Here is a 20181-nt window from a genome sequence, read left to right as displayed (position 1 = left end):
CACATTCTTTTAAACTTGTCATATATTTGGGGGCTTGCTTGTTGCAAGAGTGAACCTACTAGTATAGTTGCATTGTTGATCATGTACATTCAGCTGTACACACAGCCTGGTCAAATTCATTCTTGATGGAGAGGTGGAGAGACTACTTCTGTGCAGAAACCATTCCACAAAAGAGATGAGGGAAAAGTTAGAGAATAGATCATTTGCATCATTCGCACTATTTTGTAAATTACTAAAGTCCCATAGAAGTTGGTTACTTATTCTCACCTGAAGGCAGTAAAATGCATTGCTTTTCCATAAGAACTCATTAGAATAAATACAAGATCCCTACTCTCTGGATTTCCTTTTATCTATTTTGTCTTGTTTTTGAACTTTCTTCTTCTGCTTGGATGCAGGCCCCATGAGGGCAAGACCTTTGATTTGTTTATGCTGCTGCTTCCTCTACTTCCTTGAGAAGTGTGAGAATAATCAGCATACAATATGCATTGGTTAAAGATATAATTAATGTAATGAGTGCAAGATGGGTAAAGACAAATTCACTGGTGAGACTGACCACCCAAAAACTTGGCCAAGAGCTTTCAGATGGCGGAGAGGGTTTTGTCTAATGTATCTGCGTGATAGAACATAAGACAAACACATCTGAGACAGCCAATTTCTAAATTTCATTTCATGTTATAAGATATATCTACTAAACGCTTCTAGTGATCAAAGGCAGATGACAAGTTTGCTAAGGGCAGATGTCCCTTTACTTTCCATCTTTATCTCTTGCAAGAGTCATTTTACCTCCCAGGTAGGTTTCCCCTGGACCTTTCACAAGTTTGCCACCTGGTGGCAGAGTCATCTATTTGCTCTCTTCTTATCACCCCAAAAGCAGATTGCTCAGAGTTAAACAGCCAACAAATGACAATTGCCATGTGTCAGAGGGCCAGACTGCAAAGTGTTTATTTACTCTTAAAATTGGTTCTGTTGCTGCCAACTAAGAGTTGTTTAATCAAAACTTTTGAGTGATTAGCTAGATACACGCCATCTTTCTTTTTCCTTTCGTAGTTGTAGCTGTTGATTGTTCATTCATTTATATCAAAGTCAGGGTCCTCTACAGAAGTTGAAGCAAGGGATGTGTCTACAAACAGGAAGAGATTTATTTGAAGTAATTGGCCCACATGATTGTGGAGGTTTAGCCAGTTCAACATCTGACGGGGGAGGGCAGACAAGCTGGAGATGAAAGACAAAGTTGTAGTTTGAGTCCAAAGGCAATCTGCTGTAGAGTCAAGAAAAGGCAAAGTTGCAAATCAGGTCAGAAAGCAGTGTGCTGGAGGATTCCCTTTTGCTCAGGGGAGATTAGACTTTCTTCTCCTTCTTCTTTTTAAGTTTGTTTATGTATGTATGTATTATTTTGAGAGAGTGAGAGAAAAAGAGAGAGAGTGGGAGAGGAACAGGAGAGAAGAGAGACCCCAATGTAGGTCTCAAACTCATGATCCATGAGATCATGGCCTGAGCTGAAATCAAGAGTTGGATGCCTAATCAGCTGAGCCACCCAGGCATCCCAACTGTCTTCTATTTAGGCCTTCAGCTGACTCTATGAGGCCCACCCAGATTATGGAGGACAATCTGCTTTGCTTCAAGTTTGCTGATTTAACTGTAAACCTTGTCCAAAATTCCCTTACAGAAATATCAAGAGTAATGTTTGACCATATACTCAGGCATCATGACCCAGACAAGTTGACACATAAAATTAACTTGTAATAGTTCACTTGCTTTTCTTCGCATTCATTTTTTATTGTCTTTTCTTTGCTCTAATCCACTTAGGTCCTTGGGGTCATTATTTTTACAAGGGTCATGTAATCCCAAATCTTGTGGTGATCTGGAAAGTCTCAAGCCCACAACCCAGCTCCCCTATTGACTAGCTGAGTAAAAGGGAACTTGACCACAGAACCTCCAGTTATGCCTCAGTGACTATAGATACCTAAGTTATAGGTTTATTATGATGCTCAAATGGGAGAAATATGCATTGACAAGCTCTGTAAACATAAGTTGACATTGAAACCATTATTTCAAATTGTGTTCATATATCAAAGGTCCTACCTTTCCAAACAATGAATGAGGGAAAACAGAAAACTTCTCAAGGCACATTACAGTTATAACTGGCTCATTGGAATAAAGAAAGATCAAGTTGATAAATCAAGTTTATTAATGAGGGAACAGTGATTATAAGGGGGAAGAGAAGCTTTAAAACCACATCAGATGATTTTTGAGGATCCCAGGAACAGTGTCAAATTTAAAGTACACAGAATATTTCTGTCTAAAGACAAGGAAGTTAGCATACCTCTGATGCTCCCTAGGGAATCCTGGGGAGAGCCAGGCAGTGTGGAAGCACCATGAGCCCTAAAGTAATGGAGCTCAGATAAGATGGGACTGTCCATGAGAAGCCACTCAGAAAGATTGGACAGAACTTCTCACTTCCCCATATTCAGTGTACAGTTAACATCCCACATGTGACTTGATGTCAGATTGTCACCTGATTGTCAGTGTTCATTACTCAAGGGGTCTGTACACCTCAGATTCCTGGCTAGACTATTCTTGAACTCCAGAGAGTGGAAGAAGTTTTGCCCTCATCTTTGTTTCAGATCTTTACTTAGTCCCCATTTTCAGCACCGACACAGACCACTTCAAATATTTTAGATTTTAGTTCTTTTTGTAGAAAATGCCTAATCTACTCTGGGAGGGGTAGCCTTAACCTCTGGTCCCATCAGATCAGTGATCTGACATTAATAGAGTTCCCAAGGTCAGTATCCATCAGTCTTAAATAATTCCACCAATGGAACAAAAACGGAAATTCTTTACATTCAGACCTCTTTTCAGACCCTCCTCTCCAGAAATGAAACAAATCTTGAGGTCCTCTCTCACTCAAGGTCACTTGGTACAATCCATGTTATTATGCACTCCCGAACAAACAGTTAACAGAAATTAGGAACTATTCCTGGTGGGACCATCTCAGAGCCCAATGGAACACACCACTTTCTCCCTGAACTAAAGGTTATGAGGATCCAGCAAATTGCCAGAGGAACACAGCACCAAAATCCAACTATGAGCATGTTATAAGCATCTTGCAATATCGTTGCTGCATGAAGAACAATATAATTTTGTCTTACCTTGTTGATAATAAACATATATGCTCTTAAAAGTGGCAGTGTGTTCTTTAATGTGCAAAGATTTTTACATCTCTAATTTTTTTTCATTCTGTGAGAACTGAAACAAAGAGAAACTTATTGTGTGCTTTTACCCTCTGGAAAAAAAATGGATGGGTAGTTAACTTTCTTGGTGCCGCTTTGCACTGCAAAGCAAAGAGAGTTCTGTTTCAAAATGTGCAAAAGATGAGTTTTATGAACACTTAGCTCATATTGCTTCTCTATGACTTTCTTTAGGAATGTCCCAGTGGTGTTGTTAATGAAGAAACCTTCAAAGAGATTTACTCACAGTTCTTTCCACAGGGAGGTAAGTGCAAACGTAGACTTGTTAACATACTCTCCATTAGAATTATGCTTGCAATCTTGAGTACAGTTTAGTCTTTTATGGTGTGATTCTACATTTTTAATCGCTATGTAAAAGAATTAATACACAGCATACAACTGCATATAATTTCCAATATATCATAAAAGTGAGCTACTTACAAATTGTCAAATATACAGGATTTCACTCTTCAATTGAATACAGGCAGTAGTATTACTGGGTGCTTCAGACTATGGCTGTCAAATGTACAAGCACTTTTGGACTATGATAGCTCGGTCCTAAAAATGCTGCAAAGGTCTTTAACGTGCATTATAGGTATCATTTCATTCTCTACACATGCAAAATTAGGACAAATATAATTATCATCCATTTTCAGATGTGAAATCTGGGCTTTAGAGCAGTTAAATTGTTCGCTCAGGGTCTTGCATCCACTAAATGGCAGATATGGCTTAGAATCTAGATTTTTCTGTAACTTTACCTAGTGTTCTTTCTGCTGTTTGTCTTTTAGGACCTCTTACTATCACCCCTCCCCCACATCTGAGAAAATTAATATCACTCTAAATAATAATAATAATGTTGTTATTATTATCATTATTGGTGGGGGGAGGAGAGAAAGGGGGAAAGGGAGAGGGATGGAGAATCCCAAGAAGACTCCACACTCAGTGCAGAGCCTTTGCAGGAATCCATCGCTCGACCCTAGGTCATGACCTGAGCCAAAATCAAGAGTTGGACGCTCAACTGGCTGAATCACCCACGCACCCCTCTAAATATTATTTTAATTAGGAAAGAAAAAAGAAAAGCATAATGATAAAACATATACATTAAAGATGAGCGGAAAACTACTTGCCATTGGACCTTATAGGCTCTCCTTTGGTCATTCAATGGGAGGCCTAGCCAAACTTGTCACACAGCGTACTGTGTGCCCAGCTCTGTGTTAAGTACTGGTAATGTAAGAGGAATAGGGTGTGATACCTGCCCAAAAGAGAGTTCTAGTTTAGTGGAGCAGATGGGCAGTGTTGACATGAGGTGTACAGTGAAGATGAGGCATCAAATCCTAGCATTACGAGAGCACCTTCAGGCACAAGCACACCAGCTGATGGACCGGGAGGAAATACAAAGGAAGCTATCCAGGTGAACTGACCTGGGCTGAAGTAGTTACCACCTGTGAAGCATCGAACATGTGCCTGGCCCTGGCATATACTCTCCCCACCTCCCAACCACCCTAGCTAGGACTCTGCCTTTTTAATAGAGGTGGAAACCAAGGTGCAGGGAAGTTCATCCATTGCCTTGACACCATCCACTATTGCTTCCCGCTTAAAGGAGCTCCATCATCTCACGTCAACGTAACTGCAATAGTGTCTAAACTAGTCTCTGATTCTGACTCTTCCCCTCTCTCCCAATGAGGGGTTTCTTAACATGATCCGGAGTAATCCTGGTCAGTGTAAGCCAGCTCTGGTCACTGCTCTACCCAGAACCTTCCGTTCCATCAGAGCCTAAGCCGCAGCCAGTAAAGTGCTCTATAGGTTGTGATCCCTGGTCTCCTGCTCGCCTTGTCCTTCACTCCTCATCCCTTAAAGGACTCACTGTGTTCCAGCCTCACCAGCTTCCTCGCCCTCTCCCCGGCACACCAGTCATGCTGCTGCCTCAGAGTTTTTGAACCTGTTAGTCCCTCTGCCCGGGATTATTTTTCTATCTTAATATCCCACCACCTTTGCTTTTATTCAAATGCAACCTTCTTGGGGCACCTGGGTGGCTCAGTCAGTTAAGAGCCTGACTTCAGCTCAGGTCATGATCTCCTGACAGACGACTTCAAGCCCCAGGTTGGGCTCTGTGAGCCTGCTTGAGATTCTATGTCTCCCTCTTTCTCTGCCCCTCTCCTGCTCATGCTCTCTCTCTCTCTCTCTCTCTCTGTCTCTAAAAAACTAAAATAAAATAAAATAATAAAGTAAAATAAAATAAAATATAGCAAATACAACCTTGTCAAGAAGTCTTTACCTAGCCACTCTATCAGAAACCACGACCCCTTAAATTCTCTCCATGCTAAGTTTATGTTTCTATTTAGCACTCAAGAGCAACCAATAATACATATTTTACCTATTTTTGTCATTGTTTATTGTCTTTTTTCCCACTAGAATGTCTTCTTCTAAGGACCAAAGGGTTTTGTGTTTTATTTGCTGCTGTATCACAGGTGGTGAAACAGTGACTGACACATACAGTATAAATGAGAAAACATGTATGAAGGAAGGAAAGAAGGAAGGAAGGAAGGAAGGAAGGAAGGAAGGAAGGAAGGAAGGACATGCACTTCAGAGAGTGGCTACCACAGTACACCAGAAGAATACTTGCAAAAGGCATTTTGAAAGTATAGAAGACTTAAATATTAGCTCTTTTCAGACAAAAATTAGATTCTCTTTTGGTTTTAGATCCATTTTGGTTTAAGATATTTTAGGGGGTTAAAGACAATTTCATGCATGAATTGTCAATATTGGCATTTTCATTGAAGATGACCCTTAAAAAGAATTAAATTAGAATTCTGAGAAAATGCAAGGTGACCCATTATTACATGAATTGGATATCTCATGGTGGCAACGCCCCCTATCCCCTCTCATTACTAAGAGCCTCCAGACAGCTACTAGTCATGGGGCCTCATGCTGAGATTGCAATGGGTCCATTGCCTGCATTAATAAAGAATTTAGAATATCATTTCATTAACATATATTTCTAAGTTATTTTAAAACCATGGAAGTTTTGAAGAAAAAATCATGTTTACATTAAATCTAAGTGTCTGTTAGCATATTGATAAACAGTAATATCAAAGCACCAAGCACAAATGGAATTCTTTTGTTTTTATTATCTCAAATGAAAGTTATTACATGCTACAAATAGGATAGAGGTCCACATTAAAAATTTATCTTCATTTGAAAAATAGCATTTTGGCATTGGAGAACATCTACTTGAGCACAGTTCTTTGCAAATGATTCTTCTCGCAAAATCTAAAGGGATTTGAGGAAAAATTACTTTTGCTTTCTTAAAAATTCTTTGATTATTCATGTTAATTGAATAGATAAATCTAAAAGTACCAGGCATTACTGAAGGAAATGACATAATTTGAAGAATGATGACTTGCAATTTAAAAAATTAATATCGCAATGCAAATTGTATTTTGCAGTGCTGCTAGAAAAAGGGAAATGTTCCAGGGAAGAACATAATCTTTGAAGGCAGACAAATTCATGCTGTGGCCATCCTCACTTTTTGGTGGAGCCATTTATTTTGGTGTAAAATCAACAGGTTTCTCATTACGAGCACTAACTATGATGGGTCCATAAATCACAATGTCTCACCATTTCCTCTAGGAAAATACTTTGTCTTATGCACAGAACCTGCTGCAATTTGTATTGTGTCAGTCTCCCAATATTCTCTACCACTTAGCCAGATGGCTTCCCAAGCACAACTTGTTGGGTGGTGTGGAATTCAGCACAACTGGATTGAATGGAAGCCTCTTGTTCATGGGGGACAAGTGCGCCTACTATAAAATGAGCTGAGAGGAAATGAATGGCTGGTTGGTGCCGTTACTGGACTTGTTATAGCAATACCTTTTCAACTTCGTGTACAGTGGAAGTTCTGGGACTCTCTCAGCTCACGGAGCATTTTAAAAGCTCGTGAAACGTGCAGTTTCCTGGGCTCCTCCTGCTCATGTGGTAGAGATTTTGCACTTACTCTTACTACACTAGGCACCTGATAGCTATTAAAGAACAGATGAATTAGCTCCACTCTGAAGACATTTATTGAGCACTCACTGTATGCAAGGTTCTTGAGGCACTCAGGTGGGGTCAAGGGACATAAAGATTTTTTTTTTTTCCATAACAACATTTACTACGTATCCTTCTTGTCCTAAGATAATATTTCTAAGAATTTTCAGGGTGATTTACAGAGACCTTATTAAACAGAAACTACTATTCATGTATATGAACCTGCCTTACCACAGTAACCATGCATGAATTGCCTATTCACATGCATTAAACTAATTCTGTACCTTGTGCTTGAATTCAAGTGGGAGTAGGGATTTGTGGTAGGAAGAAAAAATCAACCAGATTGATTTCAATCCACAGCCTGGAACATGATAACCGATTGTATTTGTTCAAGTTCTCTGAAATGCACGTGCATTGATGGCTTTTTCAATCAAGGGTTTAGTCGGTATTATTGGTGTTGTCTAGAAATAATTGGGTAAAAGTGACTGGACGATGAAGTTGAATCCTGGGTTTGTGGACAGACTAAGTCACCACCAAGGCACATGACTCCAATGGTGTATTTCTCTGGGCCTCGGGTTGTTCCTCTGTAAATTGTAGAACAATACTTTTATGATATCTATAAAATGTGGAACAAAGAAGTCTTCAGTTTTCTTTCTAGCACCCTTTATTTCTTGGAATTGGTGTTGGAATGTCCTGATTTCATTATCAACTCTAGTATTAACTAACTAGGTAACCTTAGTTAAGCCACGAAACATACCTGTTCCTACTTTCCACCTTTGTTAAATGTAGATAAACAACTACATCAAACCCAAGATACCATCCTATCCCAAGCAACCCTCAATTTTGGCCCCCAACTATAAAATTTCCACACTTTTCAACTTCACCAGTAAGATTGTAAAGAAACTAAAGCAATGTCAACATATCAAATTCAGTAACTTTTTTTGTCACGTGTAAGGAAATGTGGCCAAGGAAAGCCCATCGGGTCATGTGGAGAGAAGAGAGATCAATGTTATGTCTTTTGAGCCCCAAACTGTACTGACATCTAGAATCCAGGATGCCAGTTAGTCACTGTCTTAGTAAATATTTACCCAAAAAGAACAAGGAGCAACTGACTGGCTCAGTCAGTTAAGCATCTGACTCTTGATTTCAGCTTAGGTCATAATCTCGACTCAAGGTTCCTGGGATCCAGCCCTGTGTGGGGCTCTTCACTGACAGCACAGAGCTTGCTTGGGATATGCTCTCTCCCTTCCTCTCTGCCTTCCCCTGCTTGTGCACTCTTTCTTAAAATAAATTAAAAGAAAACAATGTTTTTAATCTTAAAAAAATAATAACAATAAGATAAGATGAAGCCTGACATAGAAGTGTTTGTGGACAGTGGCCCTTTCCTTCATTCCTCCATCTCTGTGCCCCACCAGAGGCTGCCAGGGCCTCAGATCCTTCTCCTTGTCCAGTCAAAGCTCAGAACATCAATCAGAAGCTTCAATGCCCTTCATCACACACTTACTTCTACTGCTCTTTATACAGTGTGAAGTTGCATCAAATTAGAATGCTGGTCACCTAGACACACAATGGAGATTTCACAAGAAAACAAGAACTTTTTCAAGTGAAAGTGTACTGTATCTGTAAAAAAAAGTTATTCATATTTCTTTAAGGTGGTTGTGAAAGGATAATTACAATAGATTATATTTATTGAACATTTAATATATGCCTGGGACTAGTCTAAGCACTTTGAATATGGTATCACATTTAATCTTTTTATGATGGCCCTATGAAGTGCATACTGGTGTTGTTATCTTGTAGATGAGGAAACTGAGTCCCGGAGTGGTTAAACAACTTTCCCAAAGCCATGAAGTTAATATTTGGGAGAGGTGAAATTCAAACCCAGGCAGTCTGACTTCACTACGGTAGTAATGACTGCTCTCGGCACAGCATATCTGGGCTGGAAAACGGGTTTAAATCCAGGTGAAATCGCCAAGATACATTTAGGGGAACAAGGAGTCCTCTGTACCACATCAGAGCAAACCTTGAGACTCTGTGTCCCATGCGTCAGGCTTTAAAGCTAGAGTGACCCCATTTAAGAAGATGGCTAATTATCGTATGTTCATGTTAGCTAATTTTTTTAATTTAAAAATAATTGCCAACATTGTTTGTCTTGAGCCATTATTCATGTTGACATCTGCTTGCTAAGGTAAAGGCATTTACTCTGATTGTCTAAATAGGATACCAGGAGACCTGCTTAATGAAGCTCATTATAAAATATGCAGAACCTCTTTTTCTCTCCCCGAAAATAAGTTTAACACACCACCTTTCAACTTATATCACCATAGGACACTAAATAGTTTAAGAAGTCTATATAAAAGTACTGTTGAGAGCTAAACAAATTTGTAAATAAAAGACAGGCTGCCAATTCTTGATAACATTATCAAGATAATGTTATCTTGATAACATAATGGAGCTTCCCAGCAATGGCACTAAATTGATTAGAACCAAACCTTTGGTTATAACCCATATTCAAAAGGATTTCTTTCTTCAACTCATCGATACTATGTGAACATCCACTTGAGATACAATGATGAGGCATAATATTTAGACCCAATCTTTGGTCTTGGTTTAGTTCACAGAAAACAGTATTAATAATTCATATGTTTAAAAATAAGTGGTTTGTTGTATTGTGTTTAAAGGTAAGAGGCAAAAGAAAATGCCATCATCATTTTGAGACACTGAGCGAGTGTACAATCTACCTTGTGAAATATATGGGCTTCAATAGCATTTACCACTGGGGTGAAGCATTCAGGAAAAGCCATCCATAAGTGGGCCATGGGGGCTTGAGACCTGGGAGGGAAGTTTCTATGATCTCTGACCTCCTTTATCTGGGGAAAGGATGATTCTCTCCTGCTACTGTGACTTAATTCCTTGATAGCTTTTAGAAAAGCAATTTATAAAGGAAAAGGTGAGTAGAAGTTTTGTTCAAGCCCAGTAAAAATAAAGGTTAGAAGTTATAAAATAGAAAGAGTTGAGATTTTAAACAGAAGATAAAAAGCTAGAGCCAATGAGCTTAAAGGTTACACTTTTTTTTAATATAAAAAAGGTTAAGGGAAAAAGCTAAAACCATGAGATGAAACATTTAAAACAATCAAGTAAATTTGATCAAGGGTCAAGCACAGAAGCACTGAAAAATGAAAACTGCACTAAGAAAAGAAAACAGTAAGAAAAAAATATAATTTTACCATGAAAAGCAGTAAGCTCTGAAGGGAGACAATGGAGAAAAAGTAGAAGGGAAAGAAGGAAAAACTAGAGGGCAAATCCACTAGAAGCAAGCTAAGTGGAAGTGTTGGATTTCAGAGTACTTAAGAGTTACTTTCTGAGTACTTCAGAGTTATCAGGCAGCATTGTGAGGTGCTGGGGACTGGGCGCTGTCACAGAGGCATGAATCCCACTCTGGGCCTAGGGTCCCTCACGACCACACACTACCATTGTGGTCACAGAAACTGCCAAGTTCATCAGGCCACTTCACTGGCCATGGCTCGCCTGATTTTCCAATCAGAAGGACTCAGTTAATGTCTCACTTTATTCCTTAATCAACTATGTGACTTTAGGCAAGTTTCTCAACCTTGCCTTAGAGGTCCCTATCTTTATCTGAATTGTAAAACTGATGAACAAATTCACAATAACAAGACTAAAAATACCAATTCATGTGTGTCTCACTATTAGCATTTTTATTATTTTACGTGCAGAAGTAGCCCCTGCCAAACACTAAACAATTTCCAGATGCGGCACACTTCGTCCTCTCACCCACCTACAGTACCAGGTACCATTACTCATCTTGGTGCCAGGAACACACCCAAGACCCCCACGTGTTCAGAGCACTTCCGGCCAGAAACCTACAGAGAATGGGTGTCGCCAATGGCCTCTGTTGTGGGGAGCTGACTTCCGTGAATCTCAAATCATAATCCTCTACGTAGAGAAGATGGGCAGCCGGGAAGAAAGCACAAGTAGAGGAGATAGAGCAAATTTTTCCAAATATAAGGAGGCTTGGGCATGCTAAGCCAGTCTTCTGTAAGATATTGAAATGCTGCCTTAATGATATTCCCTTTTCAACATTTCAGATTCTACAACATACGCGCATTTTCTGTTTAACGCATTCGATACGGACCACAATGGAGCTGTGAGTTTTGAGGTAAGCCTTAAACTTTTCATCTATACATATGATTTGACTTTAGACACACTGAAAGAAATTTGGTCTAATTTACTGTGAAATTTTGAGTTTAGTGTTTTAATAACTTTTATTTTGCTTGTTGAGACTTTTATTTATTATTGTTGTTGTTGTTATTATTATTATTATTATTATTATTATTGTAAAACAGTTAGCATGAGATATACCCTCTTAAACTTTTAAGTGTATATTACACTATTGTTGACTATAGGTACAATGTTGTACAGCAGACATCTAGAACTTATTCATTTTGCTTAACTGAATCTTTATGCCAGTTAGTAACTACTCCCCATTTCCCCCATCCTAGCCCCTGGTAACCACCATTCAACTCTTTCATTCTATGAATTTGACTCTTTTAGATACCTCATATAAGTGAAATTATACAGTATTTCTCTTTCTGTGATAGCTTCTTTCACTCAGCATGACCTCAGGTTCATCTATGTTGTTGCATCTTGCAGACTTTTTTCTTTTTAAGGATAAGTAATATATTCCATTGCATGTATAAACCATGCATTTCCGTTCATTTATCTATGGATGTGTCTGTTGCTTCCACATCTTGGCTATTGTGAATAGAACTACAATGAATATAGGACCCTAGTATCTCTTCAAGATCTTGATTTCAATATTTTTGGGTAAAGGCCCAGCAGTGGGATCACATGGCACCTTTATTTTTAATTTTTTGAGGAGCCTCCATACTGTTTTCCATAAAGTGGCTGCACAGTTGTGCATTCCCACCAAGAATGTGCAAACATTCCAATTTCTCCACATCCTCACCAGCACTTCTTTTCTTTCATTTGTTTGATAATAGCCATCCTAATAGGTATGAGGTGATATCTCATTGTGGTTTTTATTTGCATTTCCTTGATGATTGGTGATGTTGGGCATTCCTTCACATACCTGGTGGCCCATCTGTGTATCTTCGGAGAAATGTATGTTCAAGTCTACAGCCCATTTTTTTTAACTGGGTTATTAGATGTTTACTATTGAGATGAAGTCATTTCTTGTATATTTTAGAGATCATCCTTTATCAGTTACATGGTTTCCAAATATTTTCTTTCATTCTGTAGGTTGCTTTTACACTCCATTGATCATTTCCTTCACTGCTCAGGAGATTTTAGTTTGATGTCATCCCTTGTTTATATACTTTTTTTGCCTGTGCTTTTAGAACCATATTCATGAAATCGTTGCCAAAACCAGTATCATGAAGTCTTTCCCCTGTGTTTACTACTTCTATGAGTTTTATGGGTTCAGTTTGAAGTCTTCAGTCCATTTTGAATTGATAATTGTGTACGGATTTAGGTAAGGATGGAATTTCATTCTTTTCAGTGTGAATATTCAGTTTTCCTAACACTATTTGTTGAAAAGACTCTCCTTTCCCTTTCCCCATTGTGTATTCTTGACACTTTTGTCAGAGATCAGTTGACTGTGCACCCATGGATATATTTATGAGCTTCCTATTCTGTTCCTTGGTCTATATGTTTGTTTCTATGCCAGTACCATACTGTTTTCATTACTATAACTTTGTAACATACTTTTCTTTTTAATGTTTTATTTATTTCTGAGAGAGAGAGAGTGTGTGAGTAGGGGAGGGTCAGAGAGAAAGGGAGACACAGAATCTGAAGCAGTCTCCAGGATCTGAGCTAGCTGTCAGCAGACAGCCAGATGCAGGGCCCAAACCCACGAACCGTGAGATCATGACCTGAGCCGAAGTCGGACATTTAACTGACTGACAGGCGCCCCTGTAACATATTTTGAAATCAGAAATTGTGATGCCTCCAGCCCTGTTCTTCTTTATTAGTATTGATTTGGATATTTATGGTCTTTTCCGGTCCCAAGTGAATTGTTTATTTCTATTTCTGTAAAAAATACCACTTGGTATTTTGATAGGGTTGCATTGAATCTGCAGATAGCTTTGGTAGTATGGTAGTATGAATGGTAGTATGGTAGTAGCTATGGTAGTATGAATATTTTCACAACATTAAGCCTCTTCTATTCTTTTCCATATTTTATTCTATTCTTTTGTATTTTTTTGATGTTTTATAAATGAGATTGTTCCTAATTTCCTCTTCAGAAATTGTTGGTGTATACAAACATTACTTATTTTTGTATGTGATTTTGTATCTTGCAACTGAATTTATTAGTTCTAAAAGTCTTTTTGGTGTAACCTTTAGGATTTTCTTTATATAATATCATGTCATCTGATTTCTTTTTCTTGCCTAATTTCTCTGGCTAGAGCTTCCTGTACTCTACTGAATAGAAGTGGCAATATTGGGCATCTTTGCTTTGCTCCTGATGTCAGGGGGAAAGTTTACAGGTTTTTTATCATTGAGCATCATGTTAGCTGTGGGCTTGTTATATATTTATTTATTATGTGAAGAAGCTTTCCTTCTCTTTCTGGTTCATTGAGACTTTTCTTATGATCAAAGAATGTTCATTTTGTCAGATGCTTTTCCTGCATCTATTGAAATGATCATGTGATTTTCTTTTTTATTCTGTTAGTGTGGTATGTCATCGTAATTGACTTTTATATGTTGAACCATCTTTCTATCCAAGGGATAAATATTATTTGGACATGTTGTATGGTCTTTTTAACATGCTGTTAGATTCAGTTTGCTAGAATTTTGTTGATGATTTTGCATGTGTATTTATCAGGAATATTGGCCTGTAGTTTTCTTTTCTTGTGATATCTTTATCCAGTTTTGGTTCCAGAGTACTGCTGGCCACATAAATGAGTTTGGAAACACTCCTTCCTCTTCAATTTTTTGGAAAGTTTGAAAAGGATTGGTATTAGTTCTTTAAATGTCTGGCAGAATTTATAGCTAAGCCATCTGGTTCTGGGTTTTTCTTTGTTGAGAGATTATTTGATTACTGATTCAATCTCCTTGTTATAGGTCTGTTCAGACTTTCTATTTCTTTATGATTCAGTCTTGGCAAGTTGTTTGTTTCTAGGAGCTTATCCATTTTTTTTCTGGATATCCAGTCTATTTACATAGAACTGTTCATAGTGTCTTACGATTCTTTTTATTTCTGTGGCATTTGTTGTAATGTTTCTCCTTTCATTTCTAATTTCTTGTATTAATTTGAGTCTTTTCTCTTTTTTTCTTAACCTAGCTATGAGTTTGTCAATTTTGTTTATCTTTTCAAAACACCATCAGTCAGATGCATAGATGACACTTGGACTTGCACTTAGCATCTGAAGTGGTGGGAGGGCAATCTTGTAGGACTGAGCCCTTAACCTGTGGGATCTGGTTATAGCTCCAGATAGAAAGGGTCAGAATTTATTTAAGTAGTAGAACACCCAGCTGGTGTCAAGGAATTGCTTGGTAGTAATGGAAAATTACACACACACACACACACACACACACACACACACACACACACACCCCTACACTGGAATTGGATGCAAAATCATTAATATATATAATGGACACAAGGTAACTGGGGGTGGTACATTTTGGGGAGTAGAGGGAGTGGCATCTTACACATGAGAAGAAATTTCAGAGAGTGCCATGTTAAAGGAAAGCCGGTGATGGAATGAAATCAACAAGGAAAGGTGTTGCTACAGCTGTATCAAGGAAGCCTGCCCATGGACTTGATGAACTAGGTGTAAAGCACAAACACAAGCTGGTTAATAGAATATGGGCTCAGGATGAGAAGAAGTGGGAAGTAAGGCAGGGGCAGAGGCCTGGGAATGAAGGGAAAGCAACTGTAAATCACCTGGAAGTTAGAATACAAAGGAAAAGGAAAAGGCCCAAAAAGGAAGACTGGATGAGGAGGCAGAGGCCAGCTCCAGAGCTGTCTGAGGCGGGAGGCTAAGGAGGCTGGATTCTCTTGTGGGAGGTAAGGAGTCTTTGAGGAATTTTCAGCAGTGAAGTTAAGGGAGCAGAGCTATGTTCCCAGAAACAAGTTCACTTAACAGCTCTGTATTCCAAGAATCTTGACTGGAGCTGATGTAAGAACTACAATTAAAGCATTGGAGATAAGGAAGAGATGAGTTCAAGAGATACTAAAATTAAACTTGTAGACTTCTACAGACTTCAGCAAAATCTGTCATGTTTGGAAGGGAGAAAGTCCATGTGGGCATTGCCAGCTATCCAGGAGCAGGGGCTTTGTGGAGTTAGGATGAAAGAAGAAAGCATGGACTCTGGAGATAGCACGCAGTTAATGGCCCCAGGGGCAGAGTTCCCAGCAGAGCAAAGTACCTCCTCACATGTACTAGGTACTCGTGCTAAACTGAGTGCACTGAAAAGGAAGACTCTGAACCAGGAAACTCAACATGTCATCTATTGTGACTTAACCAAGAAATATCACAGCCAAGAGAAGATTAGAGGCTGGTAGTACGTGAACATGTCAAGGACATGTGACAGTGTCACGAATAGTGCCCATAACATTTCTTCCACGGATGGCAGTTTACTATCACCCCAGCATAATCTTGTGTTAGCATTTGCTGCGCTTCACCAACAAGATTAATACTGGTGCAGCCTTAGTTTAGCAATAATATAGAAGGCAATGATCCCAGCTCACCTAATGAAACCATTCATAGCTAGTTTGCAAAACATGAGTAGGGCAAAAAATACTAATGATTTCATTACTCAAAATTACTTATGTATCAGAAATGTACCATCAATTATCTATATCATGGTGTTTCCAATTTCACATGTAAATTTAGTTTGGTGTTAATGAAATGGGACAGTGCACAACATTGCTATTATGATATTTATGTAAAATACTGGTAATTGTGATGAATGTTGATTATAATTTGGGAAATTAGTTGTAATGACTATATATTATAAGCGAGTTGGTAATATGTCTTTTCCTTTAAAAGCAAACTAATGGCTGAACTAATAACCGTTAAACCAAAATCAAATTTAACACTAGGCTGTTGTAATTATTTTTCTTAATTGATCAGCTACCTGGACAGTCTCTAGACAACAGAAGTAATTCAGCAATGAATGTATTTTTAGTAGCAGTGGCATTCTGGGAGGTATAGCAGACATCATTCTGATTCTGTAATAAAGAGAAAATAAGTTTTCTACTGAATTTGCTTAAACCCAAAAAGGCAGCGTGAATAAGGCTTGGGAGGGGAACAGTATCTGGATCTAGCTGTGAATGTGTCTAATCCCCTTTTTGCCATTAAGTGACTGTGGGACCCCAGCCTAAATGTTTAAGCTCTCTGGGCCTTGGGGCACCTGGGTGGCTCAGTTGGCTAAGCATCCAACTGTCAGTTTTGGCTCAGATCATGATCTCAAGGTTTATGAGTTTGAGCCCTTCATTGGGCTCTGTGCCAACAGCATGGATTCTGCTTGGGATTCTTTGCCTCCCTCTCTCTGCCCATTCTCTGCTTGTGTTCTCTCTCAAAACAAACAAACAAATAAATAAATAAACTCTCTAGGCCTTAGTGTTCATAACCATAAAATATCAGCAAGCAAAGCTACTTTATAGGGGAGTATAAGCATGAAAAAGCAATAATGTCAGTAAAGGGCTTGGCTTAGTGCCTGGCACCAGATACATACTCATTATTTATTAGATGTCACCCATAGCAGTTATTAGACAGGAAATTTTTCTAACAAAGCCAATTAATAATTACATTGGTCATCTTGTTAAACAATAATCTTATGTCATTGAACATATTCCATCAAAGGCTAAACAATTGCTCTTTCCATGATGCTAGGAAAATCGTTCTGCAGCTAATTATATAATAAGTACTCACTGTGTGTTAGTTACTATAGTATTTAAAAATAACATTAACATTAATAATAATAGTTACATACAGTAATAATAACTGACTCTTGTTTAGAACTCATTTGAACTCATATGAGTCAGGCAACTGTGCTGAGCACATTATATACACTAACTTAAGTTCATTTTCGTAGGCATTAATATTATCATCTCCTTTATTAGCACATGAGGAAAGGGATTCACAGAGAAGTTAAACAGCCTACCCAAGTCCACACAGATAGAAAGTAGGAAAGCCAGGATTTAAAATCAAGGCAGTCTGGTCCCAGAATGCATCTCTTAGCAACTATGCTGTCCTAGTGGACAGGGGTGTGTAGATCTCCAGAATGTCATCTGAAATCTTCAGAGCCAGCTGAGTTTTATCATTCAGTGCCTTTCAGATTTAGAAAGTTAATGCCATGCATATACTATTCCATGTTATTTAACATCCGCAGTAGGGTCTGGGGTGATAGAATCAAATATGATATACTTGTGCAGCGACAATATGAGAAATGATAAGGATGGCAGACTGTTACAGATGACCAATGTCCATGTGCTTCTGCTCACATGAGTAGGCCATAATCCCAAGTGGTCCTCCACTTAGGTGGAGCCATGACTGAAATTTTATCAAAGGGACATGGGTGGAAATGACCACATATCCTTCCTCTTTTCCTATCTGTGGGGACTATGAGGTCACACATTTCAGTGGGCCTTGCAACAAAGGGGAAGGAGCCCAACTCTCAGAATGACTGCATGGAACAGAGCCCCCTCTCCACTTGTATTTCACTGTGTGTGAGTGACGAGTGAGATTATAAGGTGCTAAGCCACCAAGATTTGGAAGTATTGATATATCTGTTAGTGTCCTCTGATTCATACGATATAGAGAGATTAGGTGATAGGTACATAGATTGATAGATGATAGGTAGATAATTGGAAATAGAAATAGTTTTATGTCAGTTCACTTCAAGTTTTGACACCAAATGAATTTGGCACCAAAATTTACCACCTCCCTATGTCTTTACAATAATTATTTTTGTTTTTTACTTTATAAAAAAACTGGAGGAATGGGATGAATTACAGGTGAAAAATAAAGGGCCAGTATTACTGACCACATGGTAGAAATGAAGAACCCCAAACTTAGAGAGGTTAAGTGACTTGTCCAAACTCATTCAGTTCCTAAATGGCTGGGCCTGGGTTGGACCTCATATATGTCCAAGTCTCTAAAAACTATGGATTTACACTGCTGGGAATTTACCCAAGGATATAGGAATGCTGATGTATAGGGGTACATGTGCCCCAATGTTCATAGCAACACTGTCAACAATAGCCAAAACATGGAAAGAGCCTAAGTGTCCATCAACTGATGAATGGATCAAGAAGATGTGGTTTATCTATACAATGGAATACTACATGGCAATGAGAAAGAACGAAATCTGGCCATGTGTAGGAACATGGATGGAACTAGATGGTGTTATGCTGAGTGAAATAAGTCAGGCAGAGAAGACAGATACCATATGTTTGCACATATAGGTGGATAAGGGGGAAGTTAATGGAGGACGATGCAGGAGAAGAGGGGAAAAAATAGTTAGGGAGAGGGAGGGCAGCAAACCATGAGAGACTTGAATGCTGAGAACAAACTGAGGGCTGATGGGGGTGAGGGAGAGGGGAAGAGGGGTGATGGGCATGGAGAAGGGCACTTGTGGGGATGAACACTGGGTGTTATATGGAAACCAACTTGACAATAAACTATTAAAAAAAACTATGGCTTTAACCAGGGATCAGGCCCTCTGTACAGGGCCAAATAGTAAGTATTTTGGCTTTGCAGGCCATACAACCTCTATTGTATCTATTCCATTCTGCTGTTGGAGCACAAAAGCAGGCTGTTTTTTGACATTTCCTGCGTAAATGGGCATAGCTGTGTTCCAATAAAGCTTTATTTATAAAATCAGGTGGTGAGCCTATTTGACCCCTGGGTCATAGCACTCCAACCCTCATTTTTAACCATTACGATAGACTGCCTTGAGGGACTGGGCCACGATGTCTGCTGGATGACATCTAAGATGGCATTCTATGACCTGATTATTGAATATTATCACCAATTTTAACAACTTCCATTCAATCCATCCAATTCACAAAAATCAATGATTGCTGACACAGTTGTTGGCTATACCATCAACCCTGAGTCTTTACCACCATGTCAACAGTTATCTTCTACTGAACATTATCACCATCAGGGCAACACAATCCTCTGAGCATGTCCCAAACAGCAAGTTTACTCGGATTATTGAGGATGGATTAAAGTATATGTTTCCATTGGAACAATTCTGAAATAGCTTCCTACAGGTGACTGATGATTTGACATCAGAGCTACAGTTCAAAACTTCAAGAAAATGCCATTCACTGACAATCCAATTCATACTGAATAAAATGTGAGTGGCACCTTCTGTAGACGCTATAAACCTAAAAAGTAATATCTTTGTCATTCACAGTGATGAGAAAAAATATTTTTCCCCAATGTATCATTTATGGTTATGGGAAAACTTTCATTCTACGATGATTGATTCTGTCAAAATTAAATAGCTAGGTTTTTTTTTTTTTTTTTTTTTTACAAATAGTTTATTGTCACATTAGTTTCCACATAACACCCAGTGCTCATCCCCACAAGTGCCCTCCTCCATGCCCATCCCCCCCCCCCCCCCCTCCATCGGTCCTCAGTTTTTGTCAGCATTCAAGAGTATCTCATGGTTTGCCTCTCTCCCTTTCCCCCACCATTTCCCCCCTTCCTCTCCCCCTTGTTCCTCCGTCAAGTTCCTCCTAATCCTCCTATACATGCAAACATATTATATTTGTCCTTCTCTGCCTGACTTATTTCGCTCAGCATAACACCCTCAACGTCCATCCATGTTGCTACACATGGCCAGATTTCATTGTTTCTCATTGCCATGTAGTATTCCATGGTATAGATAAACCACATCTTCTTGATCCATTCGTCCGTTGATG

The 20181-nt window shown here is 38.9% G+C and overlaps 1 protein-coding gene across 2 annotated transcripts in view; it reads left to right on the top strand.

The window, feature by feature from the left end:
- The window catches only part of KCNIP4 (potassium voltage-gated channel interacting protein 4), a 229161-nt gene that overhangs the window by 187155 nt on the left and 21825 nt on the right, over nucleotides 1-20181 (top strand). For both annotated transcript variants that reach the window (XM_039216594.1, XM_039216595.1), the window contains exons 3-4: nucleotides 3423-3492; nucleotides 11360-11430. In XM_039216594.1, coding sequence (XP_039072525.1) covers nucleotides 3423-3492; nucleotides 11360-11430 — 141 coding nt within the window. The remainder of the gene's footprint in view (nucleotides 1-3422; nucleotides 3493-11359; nucleotides 11431-20181) is intronic.

Source organism: Hyaena hyaena, unplaced genomic scaffold (genome assembly GCF_003009895.1).
Source record: "Hyaena hyaena isolate Hyena2069 unplaced genomic scaffold, ASM300989v1 scaffold_640, whole genome shotgun sequence".
NCBI classification, from domain to species: domain Eukaryota; kingdom Metazoa; phylum Chordata; class Mammalia; order Carnivora; family Hyaenidae; genus Hyaena; species Hyaena hyaena.
The sequence above is the reverse complement of the archived record's forward strand: the minus strand, read 5'-3'. Positions and strand labels throughout refer to the sequence as shown.